The sequence below is a fragment of the Hippocampus zosterae genome, chromosome 6 (assembly GCF_025434085.1).
Source record: "Hippocampus zosterae strain Florida chromosome 6, ASM2543408v3, whole genome shotgun sequence".
Lineage (NCBI taxonomy): Eukaryota > Metazoa > Chordata > Actinopteri > Syngnathiformes > Syngnathidae > Hippocampus > Hippocampus zosterae.
This window is the reverse complement of record NC_067456.1, coordinates 8,017,855-8,038,228: the sequence shown is the minus strand read 5'-3', so window position 1 is coordinate 8,038,228 and position 20,374 is coordinate 8,017,855. Positions and strand designations below refer to the sequence as shown.

Genomic DNA, 20,374 nt, shown 5'->3' with positions numbered 1-20,374 from the left:
TTTAAATTTCATCTTAATTTTATGAAATATTTCATTTTTAATAAGAACACAAAAATTGGTTTGATAATAATCGTAAGACGGCGGATCTTTGGTGGTTTTGAAAATCTTAACGCCTGTGACAATAAACAGCTACGATTGAGACTGCAGTTACATTGTGAAAATGCAAAATGAAGAAAAGGAATCCCGCTCGCAGACCACAGCAAGTCAATCATCTTTTAACTGCGTGATTTGCGTATAATGTACGTACTTTAACTACTGTACACTCATTCTGATTCTGAATTGCAAAACACTTTTCACGTTGCAGTTTGCCCCTTCTCGCATTCCGTATATATTAGCAGTCAAGCTAGCTTGTAGCAATCGTTCTGGAAACTGAAACGGATACAGGTTACATATAATGATGTGATGATGTTAAGATCTTTGCCTTGTTCAGTAAGAATTATTGGCTATATGTAATGTGGAGTATCTTAAAACCCTGTTATTCTTATATCGTTAGCGTAATTTAAATCTTATTCAATAAGACAACACTTCTTCAATGACTATTAAGTCAGCTGCACAAATCTACATTATATTGCTACCTAATTTGTTATATGGACATCTTTGTGGAGGCTTATCACCTTGACCTGTGTTCCTGAAAGGAGAGTAAGTCAATGGAGTTGAAGTTGTGAGTCAACGGTAATTGGTGTACTTCTTTCTTGACCTGTAAGAGTGCCTTCTTACTGTATATCTGACTTTTAATGCGTCTATTTTTTTTCCTCTCAGGTTGGAGGACATGGTCGTGAATCTTTGCCTGCCACACTTCAACACAAACATAAGTTGCAATAAGGTACAACGTATTTTGTATAAAGCTGAAATAACGTGAGTGACAATTTTCTGAATATAGTGCCAAATCACAACAGAAATTGTAACTGTACACATTATGCACGTCCAAAACTACATTAATCACTTGAATAAAACTGAAACTCTTTTTGGGAAACACAGTACTGATAGTTACTTTTCAAGACAAAAGGTTTGATCGTCATAGCCAATTTGACTAATTATGCCTCATATACTGTACAAAGCGGTATCACAGCTCTTGCTAAATCTAATGCAATTAGATGCTTAAATGGTCTCACGTGACCATTTATGTTGTTTTCCCTCCTTCATCCAGTTAACAGTACAGTGTGTCCTCTGGATGGCTAGAATCATCTTGATAGGCTTGGGAACAGGAAAAAAAAAGAGCAGGGGGGAGGTGGGGAACAAAAGGCTTGAAAATAAAGACGTTGAGGGTCACAGTGGTGTATGGGAGACTGACTCATCGCTGGCCTTATGCTCTTTCATTGCCATTTTGTCATATCAGAAAAGCTGTATTTTCTAAACACTCGTTCTCCCTCGTAGCCTCTGCTTACATTTATTTCGACAGTGAATGTGATGTCACTTCATCCTTGGATGCTCATTTCAAATTCGAAGATATTCAATCATTTGAAGTGAATGCACAGCATCCTTGTCTGGCCAACTAGTTTGTATTAAGGCAACAGACGCATGAATTGCCAAGTGGTACTTGTCATGATTGTTAACACCTTCATATAAAGTTCAAGTTAATCCAAACACGCTATTTTCTCCCCGGAGAAGTATTGATTGATTGAAAATTTAGTCTCGATAATCATTGGTTTGCTGTCATTACGTCCCAGTTTCTGATTGTTTCTTTCATGTCCAACGGCAGCTGTGTGCAGATGGGTACGATGTTACAAACCTTATATCGGCAGATCCAGCTCTCCAGAGGCGGGGCTTCAAGCTGGAGTACTTCTTACGTCCACCTGTGCAGGTGAGACTTTGCTGTTGGTTGCATTTTATGGATCATTGGTTCTAACAAATGTCACATCTAGAATCTGATTATTTTAAATACTTTACGGCTAAAGTGTCTCACTTGGGACTGTTTCTCTTTTGACTTTTTTTAATAAAGGGCCTTTGTGTTTGCCCAAGTCCAACAGTAATTTAGGGAAATGTCAGTCATCCCTTTCAGGATCAGACTTGATTATTGCTGTGCTGAAATGTCACATCACATAATGATAATTTAAGACTTTTTTTTAATCATAAAAGTGCCCCAGGAATATTGAGAAGATGTGAATTTGTTTGTTTTCCATTCCTCACCGTTAACAGAGCGTCCTCGTTCAACAGGTGACGTTAAGGTTCGCATTCCAGGTGGAGCTTTGCAGAGTGGATGTGGAGCTATGGCCTTGGGGTATGGACCGAGGACAGTGCAGCAAGAGACTGGAGATTAGCACCAGCTCTGAACCGCTCCCTCCTCAAAGTTTTGGTCCGGATCATCTTAAAAATGGGGTCCAGACCCAGGTTCATCTGAAGACTTCTCGTGTGCCTCAGCAAAGGCCTCATACTCAAACACCTTGTTCTGAGCATGACTTTAAACTGGTGGGGCGTTGTGAACTCAAGGAGGAAACCAAAGTTAGTTTCTCCCGTCCACTATTTCATCTGCGGCCCCCCTTCGCGTCCCCTCCTCCTCCTCAACCCAACGGCGGTCGACGGGAAGAGCTGTGGAGCCGAGGACACCTTTCCTTGACAGCGGTCACGCAGCTCCGCGTGACGCTGCCTTTCGGCGGCTCTGCGTCCGCTCTGGGTCTCAAGGCTTTGGCGGTTTGGGGACAACCGGCTCGTTGCTGCCCCCTGGTGGAAGTGGAAAAGATTGAGCAGGCCCACAAGGACAGTCAACGATCTCTATCTCGACCTGTCCCAAGTGTCAATCAAATTAGCCTGCCCTGCCTGGACACGCCTCCGAGGTAAATATGTTGGGTTGACGTCGATTTAAGGTGCCTACTCACATTTTGGGGCAAGCTGATTTCATTTTTACTGACCACAGCCACACCTGATGACGTCCATGTTCAATCAAGAAGTCACTTATGGTAAACCGAACCTGAAAGTGAAGTCAGCCAAAAGATCTCAGAAACGATCCAAAGAAATTCAAGAACAGATGACAAATAAAATGATTGACATCTGCTCGTCAAGAAATCGTTACAAAATCATTCCTAAAGCTCTTGAATGAATGACACTTTTAGTGTCTGTTGATTAGTCTCGGTTTGACTATACTGTAATTTCCCTTCCCTTAGACACCCTTTTCCATCTGTTTGTAGCACACAGTCTCTCACTTCAATCCCAGAGGAGTTCCTCGATCCCATCACCCAGGAGATCATGTCACTTCCCATGCTGCTTCCGAGTGGCGTGTCGGTGGACACCACCACCCTGGAGGAGCACCAGAAGAGGGAAGCCTCGTGGGGGAGACCAGGGAGCGACCCGTTCACCGGCGTCCCCTTCACCGCCACCTCCCAGCCACTTCCCAATCCCCATCTGAAACGGCGCATCGACCATTTCGTCCTGCACAACGGCGGCACCAGGAAGGAAGGGACGACGGGTAGGAGAGGGGAAGCAGAAAAACCCGTACCCTCCAGATTGATTGGCTCATTGGCGGCCAATGAAAATCACTGTTTAACGGTTACTACAAACGAGGACCGCGTGTCGGGACAGTCCTCGGATGATGCCACTGTATCATGTGACTCAAATCTCTCTAGTAAATACAAAACAATACCTCTTAACGGAGGGAAGAAACGACACCTGAATGGATCCGAAGCAGCTGTGCCCCAACTACAACCTCAAGCGAAACAACTAAGAAGTGACTCGAGCCCAGGTGAGAGTATGTCCTCAAATACATGTTTGCTCAAAATGTCCTTCCTGTATCATCCATCCATCCATTTTCCGATCCGCAACAAGGGTTGCGGGGGTTCCTGGAGCCTATCCCAGCTATCTTCGAGCATTAGGCAGGGGACACCCTGAACTGGTTGCCAGCCAAATGCAGGGCACACAGAGACGAACAACCATCCACGCTCACATTCACACCTAGGGACAATTTAGAGCGTCCAATCAGCCTGCCTTGCATGTTTTTGGAATGTGGGAGGAAACCGGAGTACCCGGAGAAAACCCACGCAGGCCCGGGGAGAACATGCAAACTCCACGCAGGGATGCCGCAGCTGGAATTGACCCAAATTGTCTTCCTTAGGACCAAGCAGCAGCAGCAGCAGCTCGCATGAAAATAATCTGTCAGCCAGTTTGGACGACGCCCTCTTCTCCGTCTTGAAGGGACGACCCTCCTTTACTTCAAACTTGGCGATGCGGGAGAGTGCCCTTTCTCTCAACGAGTCAGTGGAGGCCCCAACTCAGCATCAGGCTACTGCTTCTAGCGCTGCAGGTGGGCACTGGAAAAATAATACACCGTATTTTCCGCGCTAAAAGGCACACCTAAAATACTTCCAAAATACGGAAATAGAGCAGCGGCAAGAGAGTTACAACGTTAACGAGTCAATGTTATAACTTGTGATTGGATAAGTGAGCGGTGTCGTTGCTTTAGTCAATAAGTTTTACTGACATCTGATCGTTCTGTTTTCCTTGAGCGTGGCTCCATCTAGTGGATGCATTGTAGATTGCGTCTTATAATGCGGTGCGCCCAATGTATGAAAAATATGACCAAGTAGGCCATTCATTGAAGGTGCGCCTTTTAGTGTGGAAATACGGTAACATCACTAACCTCAATGGCACAACAAAGGGGTTGAAAGAATTCACTTGAGCCAGGAAAAATCCCTGAATGATCTTTTTCTTAACTGTTCCGCACTTTTTGCTTCCCAGGCAAGAGGACGTGCTCAACGTGTTCCCGCGCGTTATCACCGTACTCAACGGCGCCCTCGCCCATTTACCGGCTGCTCTGCGGCCACTTGCTGTGCCGCGCCTGTCTTCAAAGTAACTCGGCTCCCGCGCTAAGCTCCGTCACCGCCACCACGACGTCATCCTCCGCCCGCATCCTGTGCCCTACCTGCCGAAGCCCCGCGTCGCGCGGCGACATCGTCCGCGTGCATCACTAGTCTGCCCGGAGACAGTGGGAGGAAATAATCTGTTCTCAAGGTGGAGGCACAGAAACATTGTTTGTCCTTGTTCCTCACTACATTCTCAGGTGCGCGGAGGACGTCAAGAAGTATTGCATATGACTGTTTGAGGAAAAGAAAAAGAAATACATTTTTTGTCCTCTCACTTTTTTGTAGTCTTTTCATTGAGGCTCTGCAGCCTTGGTTGAGATGGACGGGTTTGTGGACACAAAGAGGCGTGAGGAGAGTGCGGCATAAAAAGATGCTCAATTCGTAAAGACGGAAGCATTGAGACCGAGCCTTCGTGATCTGCTGACCTCCTAGTGCCATGCGTCTGCCATTCAACATTACAAGCACCATTTTGCACAGTACAGATTTGACCATGCCTTGTAATTTATAGCGATCATGTTTCAAGAAAGAATTCCACCTTTTGCTGAATCTAAATCTTAATGCAGTGCATGACATAGTATTGTTATCATGATATTGTCATGAAAACACAATGTGCTAAAGAAAGAAAAACAGATTTGTAATGACTGCAAAAAAAAAAAATACCTAGAAAAGTACTTACAGCCGTGATTTAAGAAAAAAAAGTACAAAATTAGTTGATAATTTCTACATGCGCTACCGAGTGAAATAGCATTTCATTGATCAGCTTGCTCGTGTATGTCACTGGCTTACGTAGACGAACACGGATAGGTTATTTGTTCTAAATAAATCATTTTTGAGTCAATTAAGTGAAATAAGGTGACACGGGAAAGCCTGAGACAATATTCATACCCTGTCCTAGCCACGAGCATGACAATGATTCACGTTTTTATTTTACTACTGTGTTTTTTGTGTTCATATGAACTAATACAAAACGCTGACCAGACATGAGCCACAACTTCAGTGGCCCGATCGGTGACGCCTAAAATAATCGATTTATGAATTTGGTCGTGGCTGGTATGAGGTCTACACAAAAGTGGACAAAGTTGTTGGTATCCGTTTTTGTTAGTTAAGGCGTAATAATAAAAGAAAATGAAAATCATCTCATCTCACTTTCTTTCTAATTTCCAGAGCCTCTCCTTTGCGTTCTGTAGTCCATGTTCAGTGTGGTCCACATCTTGCGACCAAACAGAACAGTGACAAATTTCATTACATTAGATTTGTTCTTTTTTTCTTTTCATTAACAGAGGAATGGCAACAATTCTGACCGCATCTGTATTGAGGTGTGCTGGTGACGAGCCCGCAGTTGTTCCACCGCGTCTTTTCCAACCTCGGGACTGACACTGAGCATGTAAAAAGATACAAAGGAACCTAGAGACTTGGGCATTGCAACCACATTGACAAGCATGTTGGTCTCCATGACAACATCAAGCGGAATCGAGGTCGTGATCCCGCATCCGCTCCTCAAGAGCTGCATGCAAAATGACACCTAAGACAGAAAAATAATAATAGTCTCTGCTTTTTTTTGTGTGGTAGTCACTTTACAATTAAAATCAAGTTGGGTCTAAGCTACCAGAATTATGAATTGTTGTTTTAATTTACCTTACTGATATTCATGAGGGTTTACATGTTGTCATTTTTTATTCACATTTTTGAGTGTTGTGCTGCATATTGAAATATTCTACCTTTCTATGCAAAACTCTTGGATGCTGAGTTTTGCAAGTTTTTGAAAGGGAGAGATGGGCTGGGTCATTTAAAGATTTTAAAAAATGCATTATTAATTAATCTTAATGTTAAAATGAAAAATAACACCATCTGTACTTCAGATGAACATTCCAAAAATATATACTGTGATTAAATTCAATGCAAAGAAATAAAAAAGAGATATATTTTTTGCTTCAGTTCAAGCAAAAGCTTTGCTTCTGCAGTCTAATACAGTTACAGTATACAGTAACACAGTAAATAAGGATGGTCTCGGCTCTACGTAAGGTGTAGTCATTGCTATTCTTCACAGAGGATAAAGAAGATATACCTCTTAAGTGTCGCGAAATCATCTGTTAACATGTGTTGCTCCACTGTGTTCAAATATGTAACAAAGAAAAGATCATTTGGTGTATTGTTTTATGTTGTTTAGATGAGCGAATTTAGATTTTTTTTTCACATTAACAAACCTACCAGACCACCCAAGTCCCCATTTCAATTTAATAAACGTGGAGAACTTTAGTGTACAAATGTTCATTTCATTTTGAAGTTCTGAAAACTGCTATTTGTGTATAGTTGATAATAAAGAATCCTTTAAAAATGTGTACATATGTTTATTTCAGTATATAGGCTACTTTTTAACTTTTAGGACAGGAGTTGAATCAGTGCAGGGTACCTTTGCCACCTCTGCCGGACTCTTGATGATGTCAATAAATCTGCTAACTGCTCACAAGCAAGACTAATCGGCGCGCCACAATGCAGCATATGCAACACAAGTGGATTTAAAATGCAAATTTTGTTTGGATCGTTAATAGTCATAAACACAAAGCGTAAGGGGGTAATCGGAGTGACCTTGACGGGTTTTTTTAGGTGTTAATTGGACTGCTTGATCACGAAGTGCTCAGTGGCTGACAAACTTTTGATTAATTGTGTTAAAGTTTTTTTTTTCACAGTTTGTCCTTTTGCCAGGAGCGTGATTATTGTCGCAGCTGAATACAGAACATAACATTTGTTGTCGCTTGTGCAGGTAAGTGATGCGCAAACACATCCGCCCCGACCTCACCGGCGCGCCTGTGACGTCACGGACAAGTGTCAAACAAGCGCTTAAAAGCGAAGAAGCGAGCGGGAACTGTAGCCACCCCGCGGCAAGCAAAAGCACAGCAAAGATCAGCAACAATGGCTCGCTCCTCCGCGTTACCCCGGTGCGTGCTGGGACTCCTCGCCCTCTCCATCGCCCTCTCCTCCGCCTGCTACATCCAGAACTGCCCCCGGGGAGGCAAGCGAGCCTTGGCTGAGACGGCACTCAGACAGGTGGGGAAACATCACAGGTTTATTTTTTCATGCTGTATTTACAAAATATTAAATATTGGAGTACATAACTATTTTAGTCGTTGTAGTAGTCCCCTTAGTTTAGATGATTACATGAAATAAGTAAAAACAAAAATCATTAGAGCACGTAAATTTTAATAATTATACAGTATGTGACGTTCTGAACCATTATCCCTGTACTTAACTATAAAAAAAAATTAAAAATAATTCCTTTTAATTAACTATTTTCTATAATATTGAAGGACATTTTCTTTGCATTTTGTGAGTAGAAAATGAAAAGCAGGGTTATGGATGACTATAAACAAAATTCTGAAAAACGTTGAATAATGTATCCATATGCATTATTTGTGACTTTTTTCAAATGATTCTTTTTCTTTTTTTCTTTTCAAAAAAATCCTATTTTGTCAGCCGTTTTTTTAATCCCCAAAAGACATTTATTGGGGTACTCTACATAGCAAATTTATTTGTGGCTTTTTCCAAACGCGGCATTGTTACCATTATGCATTGTTACACAAGTATAGATCATGAAAAAAATCATTTTCATATTTCCTGAAAAGTGTAATGGCAGCTGAATAATTAAAATGTTCAAGGTTTGTTGTACTTAGCTAATAAAAACATCTAAAAATGTCCAAATACAATATGAATTTTGACATATACTGAAATATTTAAGTAATCGTTGTCAGCAATATAAAAAAGTAACAAAAAAGTTCCCATAGATGACTATTTTTTTAATCGAACAAAATAGAAAAATGAATTAATTTTAAACACCCGAAAAGACTTGCATTCAAGTACTAAATATTTTGTAGCTTTTCAAATGTTTTATTAACCTTCACTGTAACTTGTTAAAAAACACTGTTATCATATTTTGTAAAATTACTCATTAAAATATCCAACATATCCAAACATACATTATTATAGATTTTGAGAGAAAAAAGTGATTCATCATTTTAATATTACACAAATGAGCTTTTTTATGTTGATGTTTCATATGGTTAGTTTTATTTTCCTATAATGCAAATAAAGTAGCAATATAGTACTGTATATATATATTTTTTTAACCTCTATTAAGTCATATTATAAGTAAATATTGAGATGTGCTATTGCTGTCTATTTCATTTACGGTACATTGACCATGACATAGCACGGGGCGGGATGTCGGTCAACTGATTGGCATTTGCATGTTCTCCCCATGGCTGCGTGGGTTTTCTCCAGGTACACCGGTTTCCTTGCACATTCCAAAAACACGCGTTGCAGGCCAATGGAACACTCTAAATTGTCCCCAGGTGTGATTGTGAGCATGAATGGTTGTTTGTCAATGTGTGCCCTGCGATTGGCTGGCAACCAGTTCAGGGTGTACCCCGTCTGTTGCCCGAAGACAGCTGGGATAGGCTACAGCACACCCGCGGCTCTTGTGAGGCTAGGTGGATCAGTTAATGGACAGTTGGATATTGTAAAAAAAAAAAAAAAAAAAAAAAAAAAACCTTCCGAATTCAGGTATTAGTGTTGTCAGTTTCCATTCTAAATGTTTGGTAATACTGTACATGTTTCCTGACTTATTGTCTGGGTTATAGACACTCGATGACAAAAGAAGCAGGGGATATGGAAATTCAGTGATGTATTTAATAAAAGACAGGATAACTCTATTAAAGAAATATTAAGATAAGATAAGAAAACCTTTATTAGTCTCACAATGGAGAAATTCGCAATTCACAGCAGCAAAGTTATGAAAGTAAGAAGTAGAACAACAAAATAAAGGAGCTGTACAATTGTTGTTTCTTTGAAAAAGACACATTTAAAAATAGCAAGAAATGTTGTGCTCCAAAATTGGAGTGACATGTCCATGTTTTAAAGTGCTCGAATAATGATAATATGTAATGACCCAACTCAGAAAACACTTGAGCCGTGATTGGTCATTACCTGTGAGCAACTGTGATGTCATTGTCAACAGCAAATAGCAAAATGGCCGCCCGTTGAAATAAATAAAAATGTATTTTTGATGTTTAATTTATATTCCATGAAGGCAATATTCATCTGAATGCCATGTTTAGACTAATAAGGCCGCATATAAAATATTATCATTATAAAGAATTGTTTTCCTTGACTATGACTTTAACTTCAAAATGAAATCAATGGTGTTAGCTCACTCAAGTTGTCAGTGGCTAATTCAGGTTAATGTTTGTAAAAGAAGGCAGAAAACGTTCATTGTGTCCTGTTTGTGCCTTGCAGTGCATGTCATGCGGCCCCGGGGAAAAAGGCCGCTGCTATGGCCCAAACATCTGCTGCGTGGAGGGCTTCGGCTGCCTTCTAGGCTCCTCGGAAACAACTCAATGTGTGGAGGAGAACTACCTGCTGACTCCCTGCCAGGCCGGGGGGCGACCCTGCGGATTGGAGGGTGGTCGCTGCGCCGCTTCAGGACTCTGCTGTAACTCTGGTAAAGATAAATACTGTGAATGTCGATGAGTGTGTTTGGATGTGAGGTTAGAAGATCCCCTCCGTTTTTTCATTTTATTCATTAATTTTTTTGCAGAGAGCTGTGCAGTGGACTCCTCCTGTCTGGGGGAGGTTGAGACGAAGAATCCAGCCGAAACCTCCGCAGGGAGCTCACCTGCAGAGCTGCTTCTGCGCCTTCTCCATGTAGCCACCAGGGGACAGACAGAGTACTAAGACACTGTTCTGCAAGTTTACTCACTTAAATGCCTTTGAGACTCTCAACCTGAAACTAACACTCCCTTAAGTTAATGTTTTCCCAACCTTTGTTGAGCCAAGGCACAACAAAGTTGACAAAGTTGACAAGAGTTTACATTTGGAAAATCTCACGATGCTCTGCTTAAAAAAAAAAAAAAAAGAATGATCTTGTCTCGGTTTCTGCCATCAAGTGGAAGAGCATTTAATTTGTCTCCCTGTCACTAGACGCTGCTGGCATAGATAGATGACTATTATTTGTTGTGAAAAAAAATAATAAAAAATTAAAATACATAAATACGTTTGAGCCCAGATAAGTGAAACTGGATCAAGTGGGGTTGGGAATCAATGACTTAAGTCACATCCACTCATTAATGTAACCCAAATAGAGTTCGAATGTCAACGCCTTGTACTCTCTTGGTTGAAGAAAATAATCCCCACCCCCCACTCACCGGACACTCTGAAAAAAATTATGTGCATTTAAGACGCGTCACTGTGTTCATGAATGTATATACCGATGCACATATTGTAGATTTACTCCCAACGCACCTTAGCGTTCAGGTTCAAATAATGAGTACGTTGAAGTCAACACATTCGTTTTCATATTAAGATGGACTACAGTGCTTGAGCAGTTTGTGTACGTGACATGTGACTGTTGAGTGAAAACCGAATAAAACAATATCGAGTATGAAAAAAAAAAAAAGAGACGGTGTGCTGTATTTGACTTATCAGGCTCGCCCAAAGTCAACTGGGAAAGGCTCCAGCTCACCTACAAAGACCCTAACAAGGACAAGCATTGTAGAAAATGGAAAGAGATGTGATTACGATTCGGGCTTTTGTAAATTATTTTAATAATGAACGTCTCAAAGCCGATGCGTTTCAGCATGTCCGCAGAGCAAAGTGAAGTGCGCGTATGTGTGTTTTGTGTCTGGTTCCAGCTTGTTTACAATGTGGTGCCTGTTGGATTTTGTCGGTTAAATTGTTGAATCAGAGCCATTCGGAGAACATTGATGAACAGGCTGTGGCTGGCTTTCATGCCGCTGACAGGCAGCTGGTGAACGTTTCAAGATATTTTGCCAACGGTAATTTCATTTGTACGTAATCCAACATCCTTGCACAATGTTTCAAAGGCAGTCATACCTGAACCTCAGCTGCTGTAGATCAATCGGCTTTGGGGACCAAGAGGATTTTAGTTGTTGGTTCAAGTCTTAGTACAGAACAAACAGGAGTCAAAAGTATCTTTCCATTGTTCTAATTTGTGAGCCACTGTATTGGATAACTGTAACGTCCCCCTTCCCCCTTCTGCTTAGTATGAACACCCAGATGCCGCCATAAATCTTGACCAATGATATGCAGCTTTAACAGAAAGAAATATAAGAACAAATGAATCATAGACCTTCAATCAAGAAGAAGGATCGTTTGTGACCGGCACATGTCACTATTTATTAGCTAAATTAGCATTCTTTTGTTACATAGTTCTCACGGTTAGCTTTGGAAACACATGGTTTGTTAGCATTAAAGTCATGCTAATGTTAGCTTGTTCAGAGGCGACAAGTAGCACATATTTTATTAAATTTTTTCAATCAGTCTGAAAACTATAGCTCATAAATGAGGCAATGAAGTAATTTTGTGTTATCAACAGTAAAGTATTGGATAAATTATGACTGACATTCAAATGTCATTCTTACTTATTTCCTGAAGTATATTTCAGATTCTGTACATTTTATTAACTTTCATTTAAATACAGGGGTTGATTCAGCAATTCTATTTCTGCCAGTTTATTTTTACAAACGTAACTGTATTTCTGATTAAGTACAGTGTGAGTACTTTTTCCACCATCAGTTGGATGTTACTCAGTTTTAGACCACTGCAAATTACAACCGTAATAATAAACATATATTTGTTTTAAAAAATGAATGTGAACATGGGTAAATGTTAATACTTTTTGACAGCGGTGTGGCCTACTGCCCAATTGACAAGAATGCTGTTGATTCATCAATGAAGCTCTTACTTGTCAGAGCTTGTTCTAGTGTTGTGATGTTCACTCTACTGGGAAGGTAGACGGGCAATATGTACTTATAAAGAGTGGAAGAGCATGTTTTATTCACTTCAGGTTTTCAGCCATCATGGACCTGAAAATGATTGCGATGACTTTGTGCCTCGTCGTTTTGGCCAGTGACTCCACTGAAGGTAAACACCAGCTTTGTATGGTAACATTAAAATAAATGCCTTTGTTTTTCATGAGTTGAACAAATTTAGTGGGGTTTACTCATTTAGTCATCATAATTTTGTTGTGAGATTAATTAATGATTTAGATTCACGTTTTTGGAATGTGGGAGGAAATAAGCATAACCCCCCAGCCCCAGACCTTCCCCAACCAATAATAGTTTTGCATTTTTTATTTTTATTGTATTTATTTTTTTCATTCAATTCATTTTAATTCGTTTTTAGAGAAAGCTCTTATTGCTCTCGTTCGACTGTTCCAATTTAATATTGTGAGTCCATTATCTGATGTTATACAAAGCTGAGTAACGATAATGGAGCAATGAAATGTTGACTCTGACTTGATGATTTATCATGCTAAATGTAACATACCTTTTCAACACAATTGTGGCCCATTTTTATCGAGTCATTTAATTTAATTCTATATGTTCTCCATTTGTAGGTGGTATCAGTAAATGCTGTGTGAAAACCAGAAAGAACATCCCCAAGCCAGTACTTATGAAGGTCCAAACATGGTACCTGCAGGACGGCAGAGGCCCCTGTGACATTGATGCTCTTGTGTAAGCTCCTACATACGATTGTCTTTTTTCCCCCCATTATAGTCCAGTAGTAGAGTAGAGTACAGTACATCTGGGACAAAACGTTTTGTGCTTCATGAATTTCGACTCACGGCAAGAGAAGGGAAATGAATGACTTGGAATAAATATTTTGTTTTTCCAGTTTCCAAAGGTAAAAATACAATACAATACAATACATGCTGATTTATATAGCGCTTTCACAACAATAAAAGTCAGTCTTCCAAGCATAGCATAGCATAGCACGTGGCTAATGCTCTCTCTGTCATTTCTATGTTGATTTTTCTATATTAAAACAACACTCCCTGTCAAAGCATGATGTATTTTAAAATAAATATTATTTTATTTCCTTATGGCTCCACAGCATATTTGCAGGGGCCTGGAAAAAGCCCATTTGTGCTGATCCCAGTTTGGAGAATGATCTGAACAGGGTTCGGAAGATGCAACAGATCAGGCTGGGAAAAGCACACGGACGAGTGCCATGAGCCATTATCGACACACATTTTATTTCTATTCATCATGCAAAACATCACTGCTGATTTATAATCATCGATGGATCAAATTATGCTTTCGGTACATTCCTGTTCATGACTGCTCCTGTTAATGTAGCCTGAGGCTTGAAATACTTTTTCGGAAGAAAATAAAAATCACTTACCTTATTTTTCTGTTTATTATGCTACATTCACACTTCTTATTATTTTTGTTGGATTCAATTGACCTACAAATAAACTCAACCTTATTGTACTGAATATTCAGCATGTATTTGTCTGCATTTCTTTGAGTGACTTGGTGATGGAACTGAAGAGATTTTTAATGGGATGTGAGAATGTGTGCAAGGACACCATCATCACGATACAATCCCCCAAATAATCATTTGCTACTTTCCAACTAGCCATTAATATATTTGACTCATTTTTAAAACTCTGTATGAAAAATGACAGATCACACACATGCAGACATGCAAAAACAAAAACACGTGAAAATATTTTCTATTCGTATCATGACATATAAATAATTGCTGTTTTTTATGGCAAATTTGCACCCTCTTGTGGATGATAGAAGTTGTCCTCAAGGATTTTCCAAATCATTGATAAAAGTGAAATTTAAATAGCCCAATAAATAAAACAACACTAACAACACATCCAGAAAAAAATATATGTCATTAAAAATTCCAACACTGTATTTATTATGTTTTGTGTTCAATTTAATCTCGGGAAATCAAAGTCTTCCCTACTGTTGAAGTGTGATGACAGAAATTAATTTCCATTTTGTGTGTAGTGTAGGAAGCTACTATGTCAGTGCTACGTGTCATTTGAAATCTGGCAAAAAATTATTCGGCCCTCACATCGTATTCTAAGGGAGTTACAGTAAAATCTGGTGTAAGCAAAACCAAGCAATTACTGCAATGTATCTATCAAAAAGTGTGTGAAATAAGCGTCTGTTCTGTAATCACTGACGTTGTGGCCGGGGAGTGAACCTGTATTCCTAAACTCCACGTCTACGTTTCCTTTTTTTTTTTTTTGCTGATGTATTCGTTAAGTGCAGCCATTTTAATTCTACATTCACTTGCCACAGTCGTGGCAAAATCAAAGGCAAGAATACATTGATGACGTTCCTCTTTGATGAGCACAGCATAAGTTTATCATGCATCTGTTGTCTGGTAATAAGCAGGTGAACATTAATTCACTTTTTTAAAAAATCCAATTATTTGCCACATGTTCAACATTCCACCTACCAAAAATAATATCTCCTCATTTCCGACAGAATGTGGCCTCATTTGTTTTCCCCATTTCTATTAAAGTTAAATAGAAAGCCATGAGAGCAATTAAGTAAGGCGTTAAACTGCAAGTAGTACAACTCGCTAATTGGCTTGGCATGCGTCAACTTTGATTTAATCTACTGAAATCTTCATTATTGTCCATCAAAGGCAAAGCATCTTTATTTAAATAGCACATTTTCATATGCAAGGCAAATCAGTGTGCTTGCTTCACACAAGCAAGCCAGTCTTTGAATGACATCGGATACGGCAAAGGATACCTCTCATACCTAAAGACATGTTGGTCTTTGTAAATTTACCAACTCAGTCATCAGAATTTTTAAACAATCATCTCCATCAGTGGCGGCGTGGCCATTGGGAATTTCTGGAAAATATGTTCATGGCCGCGAGCTGCCAAATATTTTTTCAAGTACCGTATACAAAATGAAAACACACATACACATAAAACGGCCGTGTCAGGATCTGTGGATGTTTATTGAAATCCAACAATGTTATGAAGGTACAGCTTGTTAGGGGAAGCCCACACTTTTTTGTAATTATACAAACTTCTAACAAGCAAGCAAAGAGTCATTCTATACAAACTGTGTCAGGAGTATGTTAACATAGAAGAGAAGTGATGCTAGAATTCCACGTCCAATCTGTTTGTAAATCATCAATATTATTTCTAACAATCTGTATATATTAAAATGCCATCATTTTGTCAAACCACACATACACAAAACGACTACGGGTTAGAAATGCTTCAGATTAGATTATCATCGGATACAATAAACATTTGGTGACTTGAGTATCGACGACTAACTTCCAGTTTCGCCTCGCAGGACATTTCCAAATCCAATTATAAGTATTTTGGCTGCAAGTTTCCTTGTAAAAACCAACAAAGATCACTCAAGTAGGGCTATTACGCAGCTTGATACGGTGTTTTTACGTAGTGTTGCTGAAAAGACAAACATAAAAACCAGCAAACACACACACACAAAAAAATAAATCTATTTCAGACAAACGGAAGCAATTTCCCCCAAAGTTATCACAGACATTGCAAGCGTAATCCAGCATTTATTTTAAAACGCAAGTGCTTTCCTTTTATTTTAAATACTGACCAAAACATCCCCAAAAGGTGTCATTTGGATTTCAATCGGATAGAAGACTCAATGAGTTTAGAACTAATTTACTACCTTTTAATATAAAAGACAACAAAGGTAAACCATGATATCCTGACCTCGGTTTCCACCAAGCAGCATAATTTGGAAAAGTCAACCCTGATCAACAGACAGGTTCAAGCGCTCCCATTTCGGTTGTGCACCCCTGCGTCGGGTACCAAAACGTGACACCCCATTTCTAGCAAGCAGTGGTGTAAAATGGTACCAGACACTGCCGTCCCGATTGGTCAGCAGAATCATTAAAGTTATGATGAGTCAACTGAATGTGAAGGAAACAAACAGTGCCGACTAAAAAAAAATTACAACTGGGTTGCATTCTGCCACCTGCAGTGGAAAGACAACCCAGATTATTTTTAAGTACCTCAGAACTAAATAAGGCTAAGACACGGGAGAAGGAGAGAAAGAAAAGAGAACAAAAACAACTCCATGGTACTACACTGCTTGGTGGAAAACCGTTTTAAGTGCACGCAATGTGACGCAGACCCAATGCGGTGAGATGACAATGCTGCGAAAAGTGGATTAGGCTTGCAATGATCACCTGACGGTCTCACGAGAAGGACCCCCCACCCAAACTCCCCACAAAAGATACGCTCATCGTCTGAAACCACAAGCAGCCGCAACTGTCCGACTCGTGAGGCGTACACCCTGTTCGCAAAACTTTCAACCATATTTACAATCACTCGCTTAAAAACTTATTACCGTCAAAGTGCAAAAGAAAACAACTTAAAAACACAACAAGTACTCTTTGATCGCCTTTAAAAGGCAGAAAAGAAGAGCGACATTCTTCATATTGTTACATCTACTATAGCAGCCTAAAAGGATAAATGGAAGCTGAATAAGGTGCTTTAGCTTGTGCCTTCCTGGGGAGGAGAGGGGGCTGATGGTGTGCGGGAAGTTGTGAATCCTAATCTCAGGTCAATTCTTGGAAGTCAAGAAGAAACTAGTAGATCTGTACTTGAAGGTGGTCTAGCTACAGCACACTACAACCGAAGGAAGGCCGACTGGGGCTGGACAGAAGTAGTACGGCGAGGAGGGAGGCGCTCAGGCGGACAGATTGTTGGCTAGCTCAATGAGCGCCAAAGCACCATGGAGACGTTCTCGCTGCTCCTGGAGGCGACGCTTGGCGGCTCCCCCCTGGCTGCCCTTCTCCTCCTCCGCCATCTCTTCGTCTTCGTCGTTCTCCTCGTCAGACTGGAGGAACTCCATGGGGTCCCGCTGCTCCTGGTCCTGTGTTCGGGCTTTGCCCTGCGCCTTCGCCTTGCTGCCGGAGGTGGTGGGGGTGCGCTGCTCTCGGGTCTGCCAGTACCTGCGAGGAACCACCAGTATTTAAACCCCTGAACGTGTCAAGCACATCATCATTTATTTGTCAAGTGGAAGTTGTCTTACTTTGCCAGCCACTCTGCCACCGCCTTGTTGTCCACAGATTGCGCCTTGCCCGTGCCCTCTTTTGGCTCCTCCCTCCTCAGGCGAGAGAATGGATGCTTGGGGCAGTGACGGTTGGCGTGCGTGAATCGGTTGCCACACTCTGACGACAAAACGACAAATTCAATAAACACATCAGGACATTCAAGATTCCTCTAGTGAGACACAAAGAACCGGAACACTCTGCACAATGGCTACACTCATCATAAACTGACTCAGATGGATTCATAACAATGCTTTTAACAAAAAAAAAAAAAAAAGGCACCTTTCTCCGAGCAGACGAAGGGTTTTTCTCCGGTGTGCAGACGCTGATGCGTCTTCAGCTGACCACTCTGGACGAACGCCTTGCTGCAGTTAGGGTAGTCACACAAATAGGGTCGCTCACCTGGAGGGAGAAAACATCGGGCCATCAGTGTTGTCAATTTCAGTGACATATTTATATAAAGCTCACACATGTGGAACAAATGCCATCTGCCTTCAAAACGTGTATTACACATGCATCGTGACTGTCACAACTCACCCGTGTGCGTTCTCTTATGGGCCTGGAGAGACTTTTCTCTGGGAAACACCCGGTTACAGATGTTGCAGCGGATGCGACTGGAGGACGTCTCCCCCTCGCTAATCAGCTCCCTAACGGTGTCGGCTCGAGGGCGCCCTCTGCGGATGCCATCCTGACCACAACGAGTACACGTCAAAATCAAACACGACATTCTCCGAAATAATAAAAAAAGTAATTTTCTGTTGGCAAGGTCAGAGATATAAAATAAACAACGTTTAGCATTGTAGCTACGCAATTATAAACAGCAGTCAAAATCAATCAATCAAAAGATCAATCATTCAATCCAAAATAGGCTACAATATAAAAACGGCTTTGTTCAAGAGTGATCTGGCCAAGAAACAAAGCCAATTTGGCACAACACGTCAGTGCAAGTGATGTAAGCATTAAAGAACACAGAAGACATGAAAGTAAACAAGACTTCACCAAATTCCCGTGTTAACCATCTCGCGAGAGTTGCAACAACTCACTTCCGGTTATATTTTTTGGCGCCAGGCGTCATGAATGAGAGCAGCTGCTTCACAAACCAGGAAGGGGTTTAAATCCACCAAGACACACCCAAATGCGCGGGCGTTTCTATCTTTTACGACCCCATTGTTTGTAATACTAAATCATATTCTAGTCTAAGAATGTGCCATTACTACTTTACGGGTACAGCAGCTGTGTCATCAGCGACTACAGTATTTGAAAACTACTGAATGTCGTACCTTGTTCTGGTCGGGTGAAGTAGCCGCGTCGGCGTCTCCGGCCGTACCGCCTGGAGACGAAGCACCACTCAGCGAGCCCGGGCTCAGTGTAACATTGTGGGCGTTCTCCCCCCATTTCCACGGGTAAACCATGAAGTCGCTGAATCCCGGGCTCGCAGGCGTCATGGTCTCCACCTTCTGGGGCTTGATCGGGGTGGTCTTGATGACCGACACCAGGACTCTCTTTGGCGAGTCGTTGCAGAAGATAACGTGAGGATGTTTGTTGTCGCTCATTGTCAAAACTACCCGAAATGGCTAAAAATACGGACGGCTTTCCTGTTTCCCCCCCCTCCTCAATTGAATTTCTACAAAAAAAACGGCGCACCGTGTTAATCCGGGCTAAATTCTTCCTTCATTTCCAATAGGCAGTAAAAAATAACTCCGTCCGTAGCTACTGGAGATCCACAAAAGTTAACCCAAAACGACATGCGTCGGTGCTGGTACTGCAAGTCCAGTCTGAACAGAAGGCGCCCAAACAAGTGATTACACCGAGTTGCAAAATCGCGCCCGAGCAGTAAACGCACCAATCAGCTACAGCGAATTCCAACGATGTGGCTGACGCGGCCAATAGGACGAGCTAAGGACGTCCATTTAGCGAATGGCAGGCGAGTAGTCAGGAAGTCTTGGCGTTCAGCGATTGGGATTGGTCGACACCATTTTGTCCAATCAGGTTTGAAAAGCGGGCGCGTACCCCGACGATTGGCCATCTGGATTGGCCAAGAAAGCGGAAGCCGCTGCACGCGCGCCTTGTTTGTATCCAATGAGAGTAGAAGGCGGTTAATTCTACAGCGCCGATGAGCAGATGTTGCCATTTTCCCGCGCATAGGACTCTCTTGACGTTTTTACGTTTCGGGGGTCAATTTAAAGGCATACACACAAAACGTTGGCTCTGACAGTGTTGCGTAATAGTTTAAAACCGGAAACACTCCGAATAAAGACAGGCATTGTGAGACAGGCAACGAGAAATGTGAATACGGTTTCTTTTTGAATTCAGATTCTCTGTGTTGTGTGCAACACAAACATGCAGCGGGTGTGAGTGTTTTTTCAAACTTTTTCTATCCAAGCCAATTGAGAACAGATTCTCTTGTAATGCCTCTCTTGCCCTGGCTGAAGACATCTTAGTAAAACAAAGCAAAAAACAACAACAAAACAAAAAAACAAAACAAAATGCTGACACTGAGATATCAATAATTTGTACGCAAATCAAACCAAACTATATACCCACAACAATGACAATAACATGAATAATCGAATCTTGTTTGTTCTGCATATCATTCCAAATCTGCCAAAAAATATTTGGCCTGTTCTCCCTGTCGGGCAGTATAAGACCCAGTGTAAGCACAACTGAAAATGGTTGCCATCTAGTGAGGATTGGTGATA

At 41.2% G+C, this 20,374-nt stretch overlaps 4 protein-coding genes across 9 annotated transcripts; 3 read left to right on the top strand and 1 right to left on the bottom strand.

The window, feature by feature from the left end:
- Positions 1-319: 319 nt before the first annotated feature.
- Positions 320-7,069, top strand: ubox5 (U-box domain containing 5). Of its 6 annotated transcripts, none has more exons than XR_007962789.1 (8): positions 320-661; positions 760-823; positions 1,700-1,801; positions 2,155-2,771; positions 3,123-3,673; positions 4,043-4,231; positions 4,666-4,987; positions 5,076-5,925. XR_007962789.1 is itself a non-coding variant. In XM_052068491.1 (8 exons), exons 1-7 carry the CDS (start codon positions 648-650, stop codon positions 4,896-4,898), a joined length of 1,770 nt encoding a protein of 589 aa, XP_051924451.1. In that variant the 5' UTR covers positions 320-647; the 3' UTR covers positions 4,899-4,938; positions 6,071-7,069. The 6 variants fall into 6 exon arrangements, 5 of the variants coding, with proteins under 5 accessions (XP_051924451.1, XP_051924450.1, XP_051924452.1 ...); XM_052068491.1 differs by lacking the exon at positions 5,076-5,925 and adding an exon at positions 6,071-7,069 and having other exon boundaries at positions 4,666-4,938; XM_052068490.1 differs by having other exon boundaries at positions 4,666-5,925.
- A 575-nt stretch (positions 7,070-7,644) lies between these two features.
- avp (arginine vasopressin) lies at positions 7,645-10,701 on the top strand. Its single transcript, XM_052068539.1, has 3 exons — positions 7,645-7,835; positions 10,080-10,284; positions 10,381-10,701. The coding sequence occupies exons 1-3, from the start codon at positions 7,701-7,703 to the stop codon at positions 10,515-10,517; spliced, it is 477 nt and encodes a 158-aa protein (XP_051924499.1). The 5' UTR covers positions 7,645-7,700; the 3' UTR covers positions 10,518-10,701.
- Positions 10,702-12,555: 1,854 nt separating this feature from the next.
- ccl27a (chemokine (C-C motif) ligand 27a) lies at positions 12,556-14,082 on the top strand. Its single transcript, XM_052068542.1, has 3 exons — positions 12,556-12,725; positions 13,201-13,318; positions 13,698-14,082. Exons 1-3 carry the CDS (start codon positions 12,662-12,664, stop codon positions 13,816-13,818), a joined length of 303 nt encoding a protein of 100 aa, XP_051924502.1. The 5' UTR covers positions 12,556-12,661; the 3' UTR covers positions 13,819-14,082.
- Positions 14,083-15,562: 1,480 nt separating this feature from the next.
- Positions 15,563-19,498, bottom strand: znf367 (zinc finger protein 367). The gene is made up of 5 exons (XM_052068523.1): positions 18,956-19,498; positions 18,213-18,363; positions 17,958-18,077; positions 17,657-17,795; positions 15,563-17,576 (listed from the first exon to the last, which is right to left on the bottom strand). Exons 1-5 carry the CDS (start codon positions 19,226-19,228, stop codon positions 17,312-17,314), a joined length of 948 nt encoding a protein of 315 aa, XP_051924483.1. The 5' UTR covers positions 19,229-19,498; the 3' UTR covers positions 15,563-17,311.
- Positions 19,499-20,374: the final 876 nt, after the last annotated feature.